Source organism: Cupressus sempervirens, chromosome 11 (assembly GCF_028749045.1).
Source record: "Cupressus sempervirens isolate cs-2001-9-10 chromosome 11, ASM2874904v1, whole genome shotgun sequence".
NCBI classification, from domain to species: Eukaryota; Viridiplantae; Streptophyta; class Pinopsida; order Cupressales; family Cupressaceae; genus Cupressus; species Cupressus sempervirens.
In genome coordinates this window covers 267,380,208-267,400,227 of record NC_143128.1, presented here as the reverse complement: position 1 = coordinate 267,400,227, position 20,020 = coordinate 267,380,208, and the positions used below count along the sequence as shown (strand labels likewise).

General features: G+C 37.3%; 2 protein-coding genes across 3 annotated transcripts in view; both read right to left on the bottom strand.

Moving 5' to 3' along the window:
* LOC149529156 (UDP-D-xylose:L-fucose alpha-1,3-D-xylosyltransferase MGP4-like) overlaps nt 1–20,020 on the bottom strand; it is a 54,287-nt gene that overhangs the window by 15,213 nt on the left and 19,054 nt on the right. The window lies entirely within an intron of this gene.
* Nucleotides 8,192–12,910, bottom strand: LOC149529157 (uncharacterized). Of its 2 annotated transcripts, none has more exons than XM_089809180.1 (5): nt 10,821–11,318; nt 10,560–10,712; nt 10,074–10,474; nt 9,564–9,969; nt 8,192–8,913 (listed from the first exon to the last, which is right to left on the bottom strand). In XM_089809180.1, the coding sequence occupies exons 4-5, from the start codon at nt 9,913–9,915 to the stop codon at nt 8,327–8,329; spliced, it is 939 nt and encodes a 312-aa protein (XP_089665306.1). In that variant the 5' UTR covers nt 9,916–9,969; nt 10,074–10,474; nt 10,560–10,712; nt 10,821–11,318; the 3' UTR covers nt 8,192–8,326. The 2 variants fall into 2 exon arrangements, 1 of the variants encoding a protein (XP_089665306.1); XR_016358552.1 differs by lacking the exon at nt 8,192–8,913 and having other exon boundaries at nt 9,776–9,969; nt 10,821–11,053; nt 11,176–12,910.

The following is a 20,020-nucleotide window of genomic DNA, read 5'->3' as shown; positions in this document are numbered from 1 at the left end:
AACTAGTTAAGTATGGGTTTGTTTCCTTAGACAGAAATTTTATGTATTTCAAACTTTTAGGAAATGGAAATGCTTGGTTGAAAATGAGACTAGTAAGAAATTAAAATGTCTCAAATCTGATAATGGCGGTGAGTATTGCAGTCATAAATTTAAGGAGTATTGCTCCACTAATGGTATTCGTACACAGAAAATTGTTCCAAGGACTCTACAAGAAAATGGGGTGGCTGAACGCATGAACAGGACTATAATGGAGCATACAAAAAGCATGAGGTTGCATGCAGAGTCGCCCTTAAACATGTGGGCAAAGGCTATCAATACTGCTGTATATTTGATTAATAGAGGTCCCTCTACTCTTTTAAGTTGTGGTATTCCAGAGAAAGCATGAACTGGTAAGAAGGTGAGTTATTCTTTTCTCAAAACCTTCAGTTGTGAAGCATTTGCTCGTATAGATTCTGAAAATAGAACCAAACTGGAAGCTAAGTCAAAGAAATGTGTATTTGTTAGATATGGCATTAATGAATTTGGTTATAGGCTTTGGGATTTTGAAAGTAATAAAATTGTACGAAGCAAGGATGTCATATTCAATGAAAAAGTGTTGTACAAAGATATGTTGTAGCAACATGAGAAGAAAGAAAATGATTATGTAGTGCTGGATGATAATCCAAAAGCTGATGTTCTAGCAATTTCTTATGATGTACAACAACCGCAACAACAAATACCACACACCCCAATGAATGTTAGACGATCAACAAGGATAAATAGACCTCCAGAAAGATTTTCTCCTTCCTTGTATTCTATTTTACTTACTGATGCTGGTGAACCTGAATGTTATGATAAAGTTGTGTAGATGGATACAAAGATTTAGTGGGAGTTTGCAATGAAAGAAAAAATAGACTCTTTGTTGAAAAATAAGACATGAGATTTATGCAAGTTGCCTGCAGGTAAAAGGGCTTTACAGAATAAGTTGGTTTACAGGTTAAAAGAAGAGGATGGAGGTAAGAAAATATTTACAACCAATTTAGTTGTAAAAGGATTTGCACAAAAAAAGAGTATTGATTTTGATGAGATACTCTCCTGTTGTTAAAATGACTTCTATTCGCATTGTTTTAAATATTGTGGCTACTGAAGATTTGCATTTGGAGCAACTTAATGTTAAAACAACCTTCTTTCATGGTGATTTAGATGAAGAGATATATATGACATAGTCACAGGGATTTGAGATCAAAGGTACAGAAAACCTAGTGTGCAGATTGAAGAAAAGTTTATATGGCTTGAAGCAAACACCTCGACAATGGTATCTGAAATGTGACAATTCATATAGTAAGTGTCAGAGCATTGTGTTTATTTTAAGAGGTTGGATGATGACAACTACATTATTTTATGTTTATATGTTGATGATATGCTTGTAGCTGGGTCTAACATGGATCACATTAAGGGGTTAAAGGAACAGTTAGCACATTCATTTGCTATGAAGGATTTGGGGGCAGCAAAACAAATCCTTGGTATGAAGATTTGCAAAGATAGGAAGAATAGGAAATTGACATTATCTCGGGCTGATTATATTGCGAAGGTGTTGCAACCTTTCTCAACGGAGAATGCTAAAGCTATCAGCACACCTTTACCTGATCATCTGAAGTTAACTAAGGAGATGTGTCCCAAGACACAAGAAAAGGAGAATAAGATGTCCAAGGTACCTTATGGTTCAGCTGTAGGAAGCTTGATGTATGCTATGGTATGTACTAAGCCAAATATTATACATGCAGTGGCAGTTGTTAGCAAGTATATGAGTCATCCAGGAATTGAGCATTGGAATGCAGTTAAATGGATTCTCAAATATTTGAGAGGAACATCCAGTAAGTGTTTACACATTAGGTGCTCTACTACTAATTTACAAGCCTATGTTCACTCAGATTTGGCAGGGGATATTAATACCAGGTGGAGTACTACAGGTTATGTATTTACTGTTGGTGGGGGCAGCAGTGAGCTGGGTTTCTAGATTACAGAAGGTTAATGTTTTATCCACTACGGAGGCAAAGTATGTTGCTGCTACAGAGGCAGCCAAGGAGATGATATGGCTTCAGTTCCTCATGGAAGAATTGGGACACCCACACAGGGATAATTATTTCTTCATAGATAGCCAGAGTGTCATTCATCTTGCAAAGAATTCAACTCTGCATTCAAGGACAAAACACATACAGTTGCGATACCATTTAATTCAATCAGTTTTGGATGATGGACAACTAAAGCTGGAAAAGATACATACAAATGATAATCCAACAGATATGTTTACAAAGGTTGTGACAAGGGAGAATTTGAATTCCTCTTCAACTTTGGTTAGTCTTCTAGACTGAATAGAATAAAAGAACGGCAGAGTCTAAGGTGGTTTGACATGTTCCAGTAGGAGCTACAGGTTTAGCAATGCTATGATCAGTCTCCAAGTGGGAGGTTATTGTTGTGGAGTTTGATCAGTCTCTAAGTAGGAGATTGTTGTGATATGGAGCCTAGTCAAACTCAGAGGTTTATTCGGCACAGTTTTCTCCCCATATTATTTCTATGGAGGTTTGGGGGCAGTGCCCCCACGATGGGGTCCTAGTGCGCTCCTTGTCGTAGTATAGGATGGGGTCGAGGGGGGTTTTTGAGGGCAATGCCCTCGAAGCCAAAAATGCCCTTATATTGTAAGGAGCGTCGGCTGCTATTTTTCCTATTGGACAACTTATTCTAGCCCTAATTTTTTAAGCGGCAAATGGTTGTATAAAAAGGCTAAGGGTTAGGGATTTTCTGATGTAATGGTGATATTGTAGCTTCTTGTGGCGATATTGAGTTGTAAGGGATTACGGATTGTAATTGGGTTGTAATCACTGGATAATAATAATTATGGACTTGTTGGTGGACATAGCCCAAGGATTCGATGAACCACGTTAAATCTTGGTGTCTTGTGTTCTCTTTTATGTGATCTATTATTTTACGATATTGGTTATATTTGCATGTAACTATTATTTCTGTCTGAGGTTAATCCTAACAAGGAATAGAAAGGAAGCGTTGCATGTGGGTCCAGTGCTCAAAGTTTTGACGGTAAAAGAAGATAGTTGACAATTCCAACATCGCCAATAACTAGTCAAGTATTCAGCCTGTCAAAGCCAAACGAAATCCATAAAAAAAAGACAAATTATAAATCTTGAGTCCCTATTTGAACTTAGCTCAAGTTGATTAATATTAATATCGAGATTCAATAATAGAAACAATATAAAATCCAACTACATCATTTGGAAGAGAAATAAGGAATATTCTATACATATATACATTTGCTCGGCCAAAGATAGAGTCTAATGCATAACCGTGACCGTAATCAAGAATTTGAGAAAATAAATCTCTTGTAATCATCTTTATAATATAATCTCCCTAACTTCAGGCCAAAGTGAGGAGAGGACATTGAAATATTTAACAACATACTTTATATATATTGATATCAAACAAATCTTTCATTGGAAATCATCTAAACATAAGAGTTAATTTGAACTTTATAGTTCAAATAGAGAAATTTGTTGACTATAAAAAGAAGTCTTTCCTAATTAAATATAGAAGTGTGGTTCCTTTCCATAAGGAATTGGGAAGGGGACATCACAATCAGGCTATTCTTGTGGAACAAAACATCACTTTGGGACATGGTGGTTTTGTGGGGGCACCGATAGCATCAAGGTCCAAGGGCACACAAAACCAAGGCACAGACAGCAATAGGAAGCCTCCTTACTCCAAGGGCAACCAAGGTCAACAGCAACAACAAAACAGCAATAGAAGGGATCTTATCCTCCAACACAAAGTGGTGGTGGTGGTTCCAATTATTGGAACTTTCGTAACTCGCAGCGCAATTGGGAAAATCAAAATAATCAGCCTGCACAGAGTAACCACTCCTTTGCCAATAGAGACACTCATCAACAGTCTAGTGCACCTCCAGCAGGGAGAGGTTCTGGCAGAGGTACAAGGTGTTTCTCTTGTGGATAGTTTGGGCCTATTGCAGCCAACTGCCCACTACGTACATCTCACTATTCGAGATTGAGGCCAGCAGCATCTAAGCGTACAATTGGTGACATTGGGAGATCACATAGAGTTTTTGCAGCGGTAGATCATTGTCAGGCAGATCACCAAGGTACCGTAGTTGAGATTACAAGAGCAATCAGAGGTACACCCCTTTCTATCTTATTGATTCAGGTGCTACAGATTCCTTAATATCACCTTCTATAGTTGTAAAGTGCAAACTTGAGGCAGTTAAGCAAGGCATAGGTTGGGAGGTGGAGCTAGCTTCACGAGCTTAGATTCCCATAGATTCTCTAGTGTAGCAATGCAAGTTGAACCTAGGAGGTTTCATTACTTCAGTAGACCTTTGAGTTATTCCCCTTGGTTCTCATGATGTAGTGTTGGGTATGGACTGGCTTGGCTCTCATAGAGCTAGCATTGACTGTAGGAAGAAGACTATCCAGTGCAAGAATGACTAGGGTAAGGACTCTGAGATTGTGGGCATCCATAGACCCATATCCCTCCAAATGATCTCTGTTATGCAGCTGAAGCAGAGCAATCCATAAGGGTTGTGAGGTGTTCGCCATTACTGTAAGTGAACTTGAGGAGGAAGACCCTAGATCACCCTATCCTACATGAGTATGTTGATGTCTTTCCCAGTGAGATTCCAATAGACCACCTAAGAGGGACATTGATTTTCGCATTGACCTCATCCCAAGAGCACAACCCATATCTAAAGCTCCTTATCGGATGACCACTCAGGAATTGAGTGAATTGCGCTTGCAGCTAGAGGACCTTTTGTCTAAAGGTTGTATTAGACCGAGTGTTTCTCCATGGAGAGCACCACTACTATTCGTGAAGAAGGATGGCTCGTTACACTTGTGCATTGACTACAGATAGTTAAACAAGGTAACGATTAAGAATATGTATCCTTTACCAAGGATCAATGACTTGTTTGACCAGATCAAGGGAGCCAAAGTGTTCTCTAAGATCTAAAGTCAAGATACCATTAGCTAAGCATTCACAATGTTGATATACATAAGACAACCTTCCGCACGCACTATGGACACTATGAGTTTAGAGTGGTTACATTTGGTTTGATGAATGCTCCATCAATTTTTATGTGCCTGATGAATGGAGTATTTCGTTCTTACCTAGACCGTTTTATACTTGTGTTCTTGGATGATATATTGATATATTCCATATCTTAGGAAGAACATGAGGAACATCTACGGTTAGTCCTTGAGTGCCTTAGAGACAATCAACTTTATGCCAATTCAATGAAGTGTGACTTCTTTCAGTGTAAGACAGTACTTAGGACATCATTTCAGAAGATGGTATCTCAGTGGATCTTGCGAAGATCCAGGCGATGGTAGATTGGCATGCACCCACTACTATGTCAAAGATTCGTAACTTTATGGGTTTGGCCGGATATTACCGCAAATTTGTTCAGAACTTCTCCAAAGTTGCATACCCCATCACTTCCCTCCAGAGAAAGGGGAAAAAGTTCATTTGGACTAAAAAATGTGAGGAAGCATTCCAGAAGCTCAAGGAGCTTTTGACTAGTGCACCGATTCTAGCAATATCTGATCCAACAAGTGATTTTATGGTGTGTATTGATGCTTCCCTAGAAGGGACTGGAGCAGTCCTAATGCAGGATGGACGTGTGATCGCCTATAAGTCTTGCAAGCTCAAGAATAGTGAGTTGAACTATCCCACACATGATCTTGAGCTAGCTACAGTCGTTCATGCTCTAGTGAGATGGAGACACCTCTTGTTGGGACATCGTTGTGAGCTTAATGGGGATCATCGCAATTTGCAGTATATATTCACGTAGCCTAATTTTAATGCTAGGCAGAAGCGTCAGATGGAGTTTCTTTTTGAGTATGACTTTGCAGTGAAGTATATTTAGGGGAAGGAGAATGTGGTAGCTAACGCTTTGAGTCATAGGAGACATGAGACACTAGCTTTGACTCTTAATGTGGATTTGAGGAATCATATACTTCAGGCACTTCCTACAAACTCGATATCAAGAGGTGAGCATACAGATAGATTCAGGCAGATCTTTAGAGGGCAAATTTTCAGGTTATGTCCTAGAGTCAAATGGTCTTTTTCGTACATTGATCCTATCTGAGGCCCATCATGCACCTTACTCGGCATATCCAAGTGTCAAGAAGATGCATGCAAACTTGCGACACTTATACTTTTGGTCAAGGATGAAGTGTGATATCATTGATTTTGTGGTTAGGTGTCTTGAGTGCCTAATCTCATTCCCTCATGGAAGTAGGATATTATTCCTATGGATTTCATTGAGGGATTACCTATGACTACTCATCGACATGATGCTATCATGGTCACCGTTGACCGGTTGACTAAGGTGGTGTACTTTTCACCGATGAGGTCATCCTACACAGCAGTTGCAATGGCCAATGTTTTTATGTGTAATATTGTGAGATTGTGTGGTATTCCTCGAAAGATCATTTCAAATAGGGATCTTGTATTCACATCCGCATTTTGGACATCCTTGCAACATGATCTTGGAGCATAGTGAACTTCACCTCAGCATATCACCAAGAGGCAGATGGTCAGACCGAGAGAGTGAATCAGGTCTTGCAGGATGTGTTGAGGATGTATATTATGGACCAACAAACTCTTTGGGAGGATTATCTATACCTAGTAGAGTTTGCTTATAATAATGGGTATCACAATTCTATTGGGGTGGTACCTTCTCAGGCCTTGTATGGTCATCCTTGTCGTACACCGTTGAGTCGAGACAATTTAGAAGATCACTTCCTGTTGGGTCCTAAGATGCTTCGAGATATGGAGCAACAGGTAGTGTACATCCGTGAGCACATGTCTACAGCATAGGATAGGCAGAAGAAGTATGTCGATGCTCATAGGACGGATAAGCAGTTTGCAGCGGGTGAGAAAGTTTTCTTGAGAGTATGTCCGCGGAAGACTCTGATCTGTTATGGAAAGGGTTTGAAGCTAGCACCTTGTTTTGTGGGGTCGTTTGAGATTCTTGAGAGGATAGGTCCAACTGCCTACCATCTTGCATTGTCACCCAGTTTATCTCGTGTTCATGATGTTTTCCATGTTTATGCTCTTAGACAATATATTCCCAATGCGATGCATGTTCTTGATTGGAATGCATTACGGGTGCAGAATGGGGCAGCTGGCTTTGGAGCCGATGCGCATTCTTCAAAAGTGAGATTTGACCCTCAAGGGTCGAACCATAAAGCAGGTAAGGGTCCAATGGGACCCTATTGATAAGTCATCAGCTATTTGGGAGGATGCATATGGATTACAAGATTTATATCCTTACTTGTTTATAGGCTTCCAGGAGTAAGCCTAAGTCTAGGGGGGTGGATATAGTGCCTACCCGTAGTTTACTTTTCATGTTATATTGCCGAATTATTTTAGGCCAGCTTTATAGTTATGTCTTATGATTTAGTGGTACTCTGTTACCTGATTTGATTGAATGTTATTTCATACTCAATTTATGTATTTGATGAGCTACTTGATACTCGGTTGTTTCATGTGTTCATGTTTATTCTTTCAATGTTAATGCTTTGTATGTTCATACAGTGATTTCAGTTGTTTCATGATGATAGTTAGATGGATGATTTATATACAATTTTCTATAGTTACTTACCCCATACTTGCATGTGTATGGTGTACGTGTATGTTCTACTTTATGCTTGACGTCTTTGATGTGGTTGAGGGAGGGAGTTGTAGTCATCTGCTAGTCGGAATCTGCACAATGCACCACTCCCCGCCATTGCTTATTTAGTTTAGATATATATGTATATGTACCAAAGTAACGTGAATCGGAATCGTATCGGAATCGGCACGGCCAAATCGAATCGTGAATCGGGGGTGAATCGCTGGTGAATTGGCGATGAATCGGCAAATTTGAAAAAACCCTTTAAATGTAAAGATTTTAACAATTTAAGACTTATTTCATGCACCCTTTATTGAATATAACTTAAAAACACTATAACATCATCAAATAGAATCTAACATACATAAACATGAAACATAAAATCCATCACATACGTAACTATGTTATCATTATGTACTAAAATGTAAATTGTATGCTAGCTGAAGTAAATAAAAATCAAATGATCATAATGATTCAAATCATAGAATCAGTAAGATGAAATCATGAAGATCTATAAGACATCAAATCATAAATGTATGTATAAATCTAAGATGAAGATCCATGAAAGTTTGAAACATATGTCTATCAGTGATTCAGTATCACTATCAATATCTATACAGTGTAAACAAAATATAAAAACAAGGCTCCAGCTCAAGCCTCATCATCCTCATCATTATCCTCTAGCTCTGCTGCAGCCTCAACCTCAGCCTCTGAGTATCCAGTTTGCCTATGAGAAAGGCGTGTAAGGTAGGTCCTAGAGGACCGCCGAGCCATGTCCCTTGCATGGGCAATGGGCTCATGAATAACGTCGCTATGGCCTGCATCTGTGCGTGCGCGTGTGCGTCTACCAATGCCTGAACGTGCTCTAGCTGCCTCCTCTGCCCTGGCCACAACCTCAGCCTCTACATCCACCTGATCAACCCACGCACAGTCTTCCTCAGTGAAGACTGGGTCCACGGTCTCTGTGATCCACTCTGATTCTGGATCAATCTCCTCTAGAATGATTGGAGAGGAGTCAACGCCCAAAATCTGTCTAATCCTAAGATGAAGGTTGTAATGAACAAAGACAAAATCATTCAACCTCTGCACTGTCAACCTGTTTCTCCTCTTCGAGTGGATGTGCTCGAACATGGACCAACTACGCTCACATCTAGAAGCGCTGCTCGGCTGACTCAGAATGCGGATGGCAATTTTTTGAAGGTTTGGGGTTGTGGCCCCAAACATTTGCCACCATCTATCTGAAATAAGGAAAAAACAAAAACAATTAGTCTCATTTACAGATTACAACTCTAAAATTAATGCATTATATAATCAACTTTAAGTTTAGAATCTAGATTCATAAACATTGAATATATTATTTAATTGATAAGTAGGAGATGATTTCCACAGCTAGTCAAATTGTGATGTGAATATCAGGATTTAACTGTGTGATTTTGAGTCAAACTCGATGACCCATGTTTCATGAGTAGTGATTCAACATGAATCCATCTCTCATGAGAATAAATGGAACACTTAGCACTCATTGGATCTAGGTGATGCTCACAGGGGTGAAGCACCGGGACTTCCCGGGAGGTCACCCATCCCAGTACTACTCCAGCCTGAGCGCGCTTAACTACGGAGTTTCCTCCACAATTAAACCCAAAGCTTGCAAACTCCGTAGTTAAGCGCGCTCAGGCTGGAGTAGTACTGGGATGGGTGACCTCCCGGGAAGTCCCGGTGCTTCACCCCTGTGAGCATCACCTAGATCCAATGAGTGCTAAGTGTTCCATTTATTCTCATGAGAGATGGATTCATGTTGAATCACTACTCATGAAACATGGGTCATCGAGTTTGACTCAAAATCACACAATTAAATCCTGATATTCACATTATATTATTTAATTTTTACCTGGCTGTAGTGTTGTCTGGGCATTTATGGCCATCCTGCCAGAGAAAAGTGGCCCCTCCTTATTGTTGAACTGGTCTAGCTCAACAATCGCAGCAGCGCTATTTTCATCGCTACTCAATCTCTGAATCACTGTGTATAAGCCAGTGAGAACCTCCGCATCCGCCTTGAACTCAGGACGGAAACGAAATGCTGGATTCAGATAGTAAGCTGCTGCGTGGATGGGTCGATGGAGCTGATTCTGCCATCTCCTATCGATGATGTCCCAAATAGGGCCATACCTCTCCTGCACTCCTGCATATTGGGCTCTAATAGCCTCCTTGGCCCTATCCATGCCCTCATAAATGTAGCCCATAGAGGACTTCTCCCCATCAGCAATTCGTAGCAAAGCTACAAGGGGCTCAGTGACCTACATATAAAGTAAAACAAAAAATTTGAGTCAAAACTTAAATATAAAATAATATAACTTAAAGTAAAAGCAAAATACTAAATGTTAAATTGCAATAAATTTACCTTAAGGATTTCTCTAGCAGGTTTCCAAAAACCATCCTCATCAAATATGCAATCCGCCACATCTAACCCTACAGTGGTTGTAGCATAGGAAGAGCAAATCCACTCCTACCCAACAAATATGCTCCTCAATCCATCCCTTGATGTCAACAAGGACTGCAAGGTGATGAAATTCGAGGCAAACCTCGTGATACCTAGGCAAGCTAACTCCTTGCCTTTTGTGTACTTCCTCATTGTGCTAAGGACAAATGTATGATTATAAATGAATTTGCATATATTTTTTGCCCTTTCCACACATGACTTGACAAACTCAAATTTGTCAATTTCCTCCAACATGAGGTCAATGCAGTGTGCCGCACAAGGGGACCAAAATATGGTGGGGTGCCTCTCCATCAAAAGTTTACCTACAACAATTTTAAGTCAATTAGAAACTCAAATTTCAAAATTCAAATAAATTTATTTTCAAAACTTGCAAAGCTAAAAGTTTACCTGCTGCAACATAATTTGCTGCATTATCCGTCACCACCTGGATCACATTTTGTTCTCCCACCTCTACTATAACTTCCTCAATAGCCTCACATAAATATGTGGCATTTTTCACATGTGCGGAAGCATCAATGGATTTTATGAACATGGTATATCCTACAAGTAACAAAACAACGAATTATAATATTAAATGGATCATTAACGAATTAGCATTCAACAAATCAAAATTTACAATGTATGTAGGAAAGTAGAATGATTAATCACCTCCACAGGATACAAGAAAATTGAGGAGTGTTCTATTCCTCCTATCGGTTCAACCATCAGTCATGATGGTGCAACCCTTTGCAATCCATTCCTTTCGGTTCTCCTCGAGGTCAACCCTCATGTCCTCTACCATCTCATCCAGGAGGTATCCGCTCAACTCAGCCTCAGTTGGGGCTTTAAACCCTGGACCACAAATAGCAACCGCATCTATCATATTCTGCCAATAAGGAGCCCTGTCACAAATAAAAGTTTAGATGTCAAAGACTCAAATTATAAAACAAGTAGATATAATTAAAGTTTTACTTTTACTTTTAATTTTAGCTTTAAAGAAAACAAAGAAAAAAGAATCAATTACCTGGTTGCAATAAATGGAATGTTGCAAAAGTACCAAAGTTTGCATATCTCCTTTCTGGCAGCATCGTGAATCTCCTTGTTCAAACCCATGCCCTCAAGCGTGGGTTGAGAACCAAGAGTAGTGCGGGGCACAGAGTAACTATCCATTCTGTTTTTCCGCACTCTAGGCTGCAATAGGTTGGTGTGGGACTCTCTCTCAATATGTGACCGACTAGCACTAGCACTAGCACGAGCAGAAGAACTAGGATAAAAAGGAGGCCTAGAAGAACCCTCTCCAACACAACCTACAGATGCGGAAGCTGATGCAAATGCAGATGCAGATGTGGATGCGGCTGCGGATGCGGGAACATGGGAGCCAATACCCCTTAACCCTTCAACTTGCATTTTCCTATTTGCTTTGTCTTTTTCAATTTTTTCTAATGCCATTAAAAAAAAGCGTTTTGCCTCAGGAGTTTGGTGAGTGCAAACTGTAACATCATGTCCAGGTATAACAGCAATGTGGAATTTCAATCTATAAATACCCCCGGAAGTTATTTTTTCTTTACAAAACATGCATTTTGTTTGATATTTGGTTCTTCCAAGAAACTCTTCATTATATTTCCAACATTCATCTTTTTTACCCATTGGAATTTGCGAAAAATGAGAGCAAAGACTGCTGCAATAAAAAATTTTATGTAAAATATCAAAGTTTGAAGCTAATAAAAATTAGAAAACAACAAACCCTAGCTTGCAACTTAGTAAAAATAAATAGCATTCAAGATTTACACTAAAATTCTTGAAAACTATAGAAATTTAACAAAAAACGGATAATACACTAAAAATTTAACAAAAAATGCATAATACACTAAAAATTTAACAAAAAATGCATAATACACTAACATGCAAGAAAAAAAATAAGCACTTACCTCTTGCAAATGAGTTGAGGAGTGTTGATATTGGCTCCTTAATGTTCCCAAAGCAATTGATGGGCTCCCCAAATGGCCTGCTGATCTCTTTGGTGCTCCTTCTTGCCGGTTGGAAACCTATGGCTTTTCTTTTCTCTTCTTCTCTCTCACTTTTCCTCTCTTCTACTCATGCTTCACAAATAGAAGGCCCTTTAGGGTTATAACAAAGAGAATAGGTCAAAAACAAAGTGAAAAAAACAAGTAATTTTTTTTTAAATTTCAACTTCCCTTTTTACATGCCGCGGGCGATTCATAGCCAATTTTTTAAGGCGATTTTGGCGATTTTTACATGAATCGCCTAAATCGGCGATTCAGGCGATTCATGGCCCAGAAATAATCGGCGATACCGATTCACGATTCAAAAAAAATCGCGCAGGATGAATCGGGTCGCGGAATCGCCGATTCAGGCGATTTTTGGGCGATTCTCGTTACTATGATATGTACATGTTAGACTTCTATATAGATTGCAGGTACGGGCACCAACTTCCCTGAATTACCAGGATGAGCGTGCCCTATTGCAATATCTCAATGGTAAAGAAGGAAGATAGTTCTCGAGTCCAAATCCAAACCCTAAGCCAATTGTTGTAGAAAATAGGACAAGTATCTGAGTTATTTACTTTACGAATTTATCAAGTGACATGAATTCGAGATTTTGACCCTTGAGATTGATTTAGTACGTCTTTAAAATGGGTTTTCTTATTTAGATTTGTGGGTCTGTTGTGATTTTTAGTTATAATTAAATCAAATAAGGATATTATTAAATGATTTAAGTTAATGAAAAAATTTATTAAAAAAAATTCAATTTTTTTAATTATATTTAATTAATTGAGAAATTAATTAAATAGAAGAATTAAATTTAAAAGATTTAATTAAAATTCCAAATTTTAGCGTAATTATATTTATTTAATTTAATACTAATTAATTTAGGAATTTTATTTTAATAATGAACTCTAAATATTATTATTAGTTAAATTAATAAACATACCTCCAAATACATCAATAAATATACTTTTAAATACGTCTTGTTATTTAATAAAAGCAAGAGAGAATAAATTAAATATAGTTTTTTTTTAATAAAATGCAAAAAGTTTGCACATGAAATTAAAATAAATTAAAATAATAAAGAAAAGACTTTGCGTATTTGTAAAAACGGAAACCCTAAAAGAGAAATCTCTTTATTAAAAAATTAGAGCTCATTTCTCCACACAAATTTGGAAGAGCAAATTTCTAGAAAGGGTTTCAAGAGGGGAATTCTTGTAAGGGTCCAAGAGGATATGGATACCGCATAGAGTCACTAGGAGGCCGAAGTCCAGAGAGGTTGCCCGGGTAACCCTAGAGTTGGCTCATGTGATGACACTTGCCCACTTACATATTAGATTTCCTACATATCTTTGTTGCCTTTGGGATTAGATGTTACTTGTGTCTTGGTGCCTTTGAGATAGATTGCTATCAGGATTTCCTTAACCTAGATGATGGTTATGACTGTTGGATTGTTATCTGTATAGGACTTGAGATTATCTCCTTAGCACAGTGGGAGTGAGCCATTTAGATTCCACAAGGTCGAGTGGTAGTGTTTCTTATACCATAGAGATCCGACAGTTGAATGTCATTGTTGGATGTACTTGTGCAATGGTTTTATTCCTCCGTTCTTGTGTTTATGTTCAATGGTTATATTCTGTTGTACTGTACTTGATTAGTGGAGATCTCATGAGATGTTGTATTCATTCATGATGTATATTCTTTTAGCTTTTCATACCCTGTGACTTGTATAGAGGATGATTATGCATTTGGGTTATGCCATGTGGCATCTTATATAATTGTATATATTTCATTTGATTCGTACTTATGGTTATTCTATGATGTGGATTTTGTTATGTATCAGATTTAGTCTTAATAAAACTTATGTATGTGATTCAATTTCATGGAACCCTTAAGAGATGTAATTTGTTTATGGATTGTTTGTTTGTATGTGAGTTATTGTTTCCACTATAGTATCTTTTATTGTTTTAATTTTTATTTTTAATGTTTGGCAAACTTCGTGACATTTTAGGTTAATTTATTTTGGGTTCCTTGGCAGAACGTTACATTACCAAAAAATCTTTGGTAGAAATAATCAAATTCAAAACTAATATAATGCCAAAAACACCTTTACGCACCACTGGTTATCTATCGTTACACAATTTAGACACCTTCCACTGCACTACTTTAGTTACCTGTCATTGTCCACCAAGAAAAATGAAACACCATTATTAAAACACGGCACTAAACACGTAATCATGGTACCAAATTTCTACAATGCCAAAACAGTGTACATCGCCCACCTGTCATCGAGCACTGTTTTTATCTTCGGAATGTCAAAGATTATGACAATTTACCTTACCTAATCACACAACTTCTATTGTTTTTCTAAAAAAATGATAGATCTAAGATAATCAATAAGAACTTTGGACAGAATAGTTTGGGTACCCACGTGAGCAGGCAGAGGCGTATTCCATTTTAAATACCATTCAACTCCCATGCATTTGTCATCGCACATGTCGATAGTTTCAAAAAATTGAATGTTAGTTGATTTTTCAAAATCGCAGGTTACAAGAATCTTTGTTATCATTCTGTCACATATGTTTCATATTTCCAGCTGCACAAATTATGTGCTACAGTTACCAAAAGACTTTGGTAGAAATAATCAAATTCAAAAGGCATACAATATTACATTCCCAACTGTATTAAGAAACTTAGCATCAATCGCCAACGATGGTACTGGCAGATTAACATATCTGAACATTTCTTCCAGGGAACACATGAAACTCGCAGGAGTTCATCGTCATATTTGAAGTGTTGCAGCCACCTAATACTGACAACCAGACTAATTATAAAACAAAACTTTCAAGAGCAATAGTAGAACTCTCATATATTACTCTTGCTGTCACATGTCCACACACAAGCAGACAATCTAGACTATATGCCAGCATAGCAAACTTGTACACGTGCAGACAGCTGAGACACAATTGCATATGGATAGAAACATAAACAATATTAACAATGAAAACTATTAACAGGAAGCTCAAGACATCAAGCAAGCTCAAACCCAAAACTTCAAGCTCAAGCTCGAGGCTTCAAGTGAGAATGGAATTCAACATCAAGGTTATCAAAGGAAAATTCAAGTCAAGATCCAGAAAGAACCCAAGAAGGCATAGAAAAAGGAGACAAAACAAATTTGCAAGCCAAGCTACATGAAGACCTCATCATTTCAAGAGGTTCAATCTGCAAGTTGAACTCATAACAATACTTAAATTTCCAAGAGTAAAAGATGATGAAAGTTCGTGTAACAACCAACTTTTCCGGGTCTTAACTAACAACTGGCCTGGGAATTTCTCAACTTACAACTATATGAACATGATAGGTTTATAAGTTGGGAAACTCTCAAAGTTGATTACAACATTCCCCTTTCCCAAAAGAAGACTTATAATATGATTATTAAAGCTTGCAAGGATCTGCCCACTGTTTGCAATGTTGACTCCCACAGATTTCTTGATATGAAGTGGCCTGATGGTACTTTGATTACTAGCATTAAGGCCAAGAACATCTACAATGTTCTGTCCTATAATAACAGCATTATCAGTCATGTCAATAACCTTTGGTATACTGACCTGGATGATAATGATTGGAAGAAATTCTTTAAAATTCTTTGGAAGAACCCTGTTGACCCCAAAATCAACTGTTTCAAATGGCTTGTGATGTTGGATAGGCCGCCTCTTAGAAAAGACCATAATGGTATGGAATTCTGTAATATTTGCAAGATGCCGGATACTGGTAGACATATTCTCTTCAATTGTAGTATTGCTAAAGAAATTTGGACACTTTTTGGCATATCTTATCCGAATGATATTTCTATACTTGAAATTATCACGGGTTATATTTCTGGTTTAAACAAGGAGGCTAATTCTTATTGGAATATTTTTTCATCTAACATCTTATGGCTGATTTGGAAAATCAGAAATGAAGACAGGTATCAAAATAATGCTAGAACCCTTATTGAGTCTTTTCGAAGACTCACTTATTTTAAAATCTCTTCCCAGGTTATGGTCACCTTGATGATAGATCCTGAGAAGCTCAAAAGATTCCTTAAAGTTGGCCATTCGACATTTGAGATAAAGACCGGATACGAGTGGAGCAGGACCATTGACAACCTTGATGCCTTTGAAGTTGTGGTCAAGAAGCTTAACTAGGAGATAAAAAAGAATAAGAAGGCTTCTCATAAGATCCTTATGCTTGATCAGATTCAGGACAGAATGGGTATTGTTTGGATGGAAGGCCCAAAAAGGTGGACCACATGGGCTCAGTCATACTCACACCTAATGCACTAGTTTTGCCTTCTTCTGCTGTTCTTTATTGTATCCTTTGTTCTTGCGATGTATTTAGAACTCTGTATTAGCTGATATTATGTAAACTTTGGTGGTACGTTGATACGTTCGGTGTGAGGTCGCCTCCTGAGGTATCTTTGTATTGTGTATTTCTCTTTTTTTGGTTTCTCTATTATTAATATATAAAACTAGCATATCAATGAAATACAGTTATTACTTCATATTCATAAAAAGACAGTTATATCAGTTATGTTCATGTGAATGAGATTAATGGTTACAATCAGTTAAAAGGAAATTTCAGAACTAACAATTGAAAACACCATCAATGAATTTAACTAGGAATTTAAAATCTCCATACGATAAAATTCAAAACCGAAATCCATCTAGGGATGCTTCTGCAAAACCCATGTTAGTCCATACATACTACTTGGGGAACAAATAGCTATACCACTTGATTGTAATGACAAATACCATTGTATCATTTAGGGCATCAAATACCACTATCATTTAGGGTGTCAAATACCATTGTATCGTTTAGGGCATCAAATACCATTGTATCATTTAAAGCATCAAATACTACTGTATCATTCCCTTTCTTTCTATTGCTAACTATGGCAATAACATAGAGTTAGAAGATATGTTTATTTTCATAATTCACATAAATGAAAGACAAAAATAACAATCCATCAGATAAACCTATCTCTTGCATATAAATATATTTCATGTTCAATTGGAAGATCAACCAATCTAACTGGTTACCAATTATATCGACAAGAAAAATTGTTTTCATCAAAAGAATTAACTGATTCAATTATATAAATCAATCCATCATATCTTCTACTTGCAAAAACATCATAAAAGTAAAATACCTGTTACCAACAAATGTTTGAATGCATAACTCATCTTTGTCTGGTGCATGTCTTGGCATCTTGTGGAGAAGGAAACATTGCCAAGGGCTTAACCTCCCAACCACAGACCCTTAAAATATTCCCACATAATCTCATTTGAGAAAGGCCCTACCTACCCGAAATAGACATGGAATACCTTGTCCATCCACTAAGCATCCCAGTACTTAATTCCACCATTGCTCGACTTGACAACAAGGTATATGAATTGGAAAACATGAGCTTACTTGGACGTTCTTAGAGTTTAATTATATATTTTACCATGTATGATAGTTTTGATTTATATTCTTCCTTTTGCACGGATCTCCTCCACCTCTTCACCCTCTTTCATTGGTCCTTTCGACCAAGGTGAATCCTTAGTGATTGATCATTCTGCTAAGCATGGAATTCCTCCATTAGCAATACATTGTAGACTCTAAGCTGAAAACATGAGATAAAACAACTCTGGCATTAAGCCGTTCTTGTGATTCAAAAGTCATGAAATAAGATGTTTCACAAACGTACGTAGAACTATTCATTACGAGGGTCACACTTGTGCATTCCGACTCATTTTTTACGCTAAACAATTGGCATTGAATCATGAAGAAAGAACAACAAAGGCAGACATGAGCCGAGTACTTATACTTCACTTGTAACATTGAAACATAAAATGATTGAGGAATAATGGCAGGTTTAGATTTATCAGGATAATTACTGGCATCGATTTTTGAATAAGAACAATGGAAGTAAACATAACCTGATCACTGATCAGTGAGACTCAAAAAGTCTTGATCGAGTGGCTCAAGCCATCTGAACTGTAGAGAAATATGTTAGGAAGCTGGTATGTAAAATCCGTGAGATAGATGAAGCTCGATCTTTTAATGTAAAGAAAGCCAAGAGGGAAGCCAAGAGGGAAGAAAGGTTGAATATCGTTCTCAACAATGTGAGAAGTTTTAAATATAATGTCGCAGCCCAAGGTGGCAATTTAAAAAAACAAGATCCTCGATTTTCTTGAATTCACCGATTTAAACAGAAGAGGTGTCAAATGTACTCGACGTCTCTCATAGAGATTTATAATTATAAAACAAATATCAAAGGGCTCCTTTGAAGAGTTGTTAAAAGAAAAAATCTATAATTATAAATACATACATATATACATACATATATATACATATATAAATATATATGATGATGAAGAAAAATGGAGACGCCATCATAGAGCAACAAAGGTAATGGTTCTGAATATGAATTTTGATAATGATAGCTATATATTTTTATATGCTTGACCAAGTAGCTCATGGTATTGTCCAACATACACTCTTGCTTGCCTGGTTGTTTACCCTTAGCCATGGTGATTCAAGATTCATACCTATTTGCCCAGTGATGGTGGTGCCCCTGTGCCCAATTTTTTTCTAACAATGCTTCCACCCCTTTGATGTGCTCCGTACAAGGAGATTCTCCACAATTAAATCATATTACCATAACAAGTTATTAATCATAAACAATCATAACGACTAACTACCTTTTCAATTCCCATGAATTCATGATAAATAACCAACTTTCCAAAATAGCATTAAAATATCATTATAGCATGCCAGCTTCATAAGAGATTATAACGATTAACCATCTTACCATTTCACATGACTGTAACTAATTTTACCTATCAACAAGCTTTGTGCGAAACCTCAACGACATATGGACATTTTTAAATTGAGTCAAAAATTGGACGTAACAATTCAAGAAGATGAAACAATCTGGGAATAAGCCATCCCTATTGAAGGCTTAGCAATGTTGAGTATCTAGAGATATTCAACCATCATCAAATATTGATCAAGTACAAGATAAGATGCTAAGGTGGCACCTAGTTGCCTTCTACTAATCAGAAAATTCTAATTACAAAAACATTCAACCATATTATGCTAATGTTAGTGAACAGATTGTCCTTCGAAAAAATGTATGCAATTCTGACCCCGAATGCCCAAATGAAAGGACAAACTAGCACCAACAATTGGACAAGTTATCACTGGGTTGATAACCTTCCTCTGAATTTTATCGGGTACAGCTCCCGTATGAAATGTTCAATGAATCTAAATCTTTTGCACTTTTACCTAAAAGTACGAAAGGGTCTCTCACAGATTCTTAGATCGTGAGGTATAGATTATTTCTAATAACCAAAAGACATTTAACTAATCTACAGGAATGGATGACACCGTGAATTTGCAGAAAGGACAGTAACCAAATATCTCGAACTGATAAACCAGGATTCACAAAGTAATACTGATTAATCATGCCTGAACACAAAGTTTCTAAACTGTATTCAAGATAATACATATATAGATATTAAAATTCTGTATGCACAAAGTCATGCAAAAACTAAAATACCCATATCATATCTACCAATTACTGTCATTACAATATCTACCTATCTAAAACTCTAACCATTCTACCCTCCCCTTTGCAGCAGCATAAAATCTCCTGTAAGGAAAAAGAAAAACTCTCAGCCCCAAACTCTCCTGTACTGCAGCACCAAAGTCTCCCCTACAGAAAAGAAGTGGAACCCTTGCTTATTCTATCGCTGGCTTATTTAACTTTTTTTTCTTGTGACTTTTTAGTTTCATAACTGATTCTTGAAACTGTTTCTCTTCACCTTCCTTGAT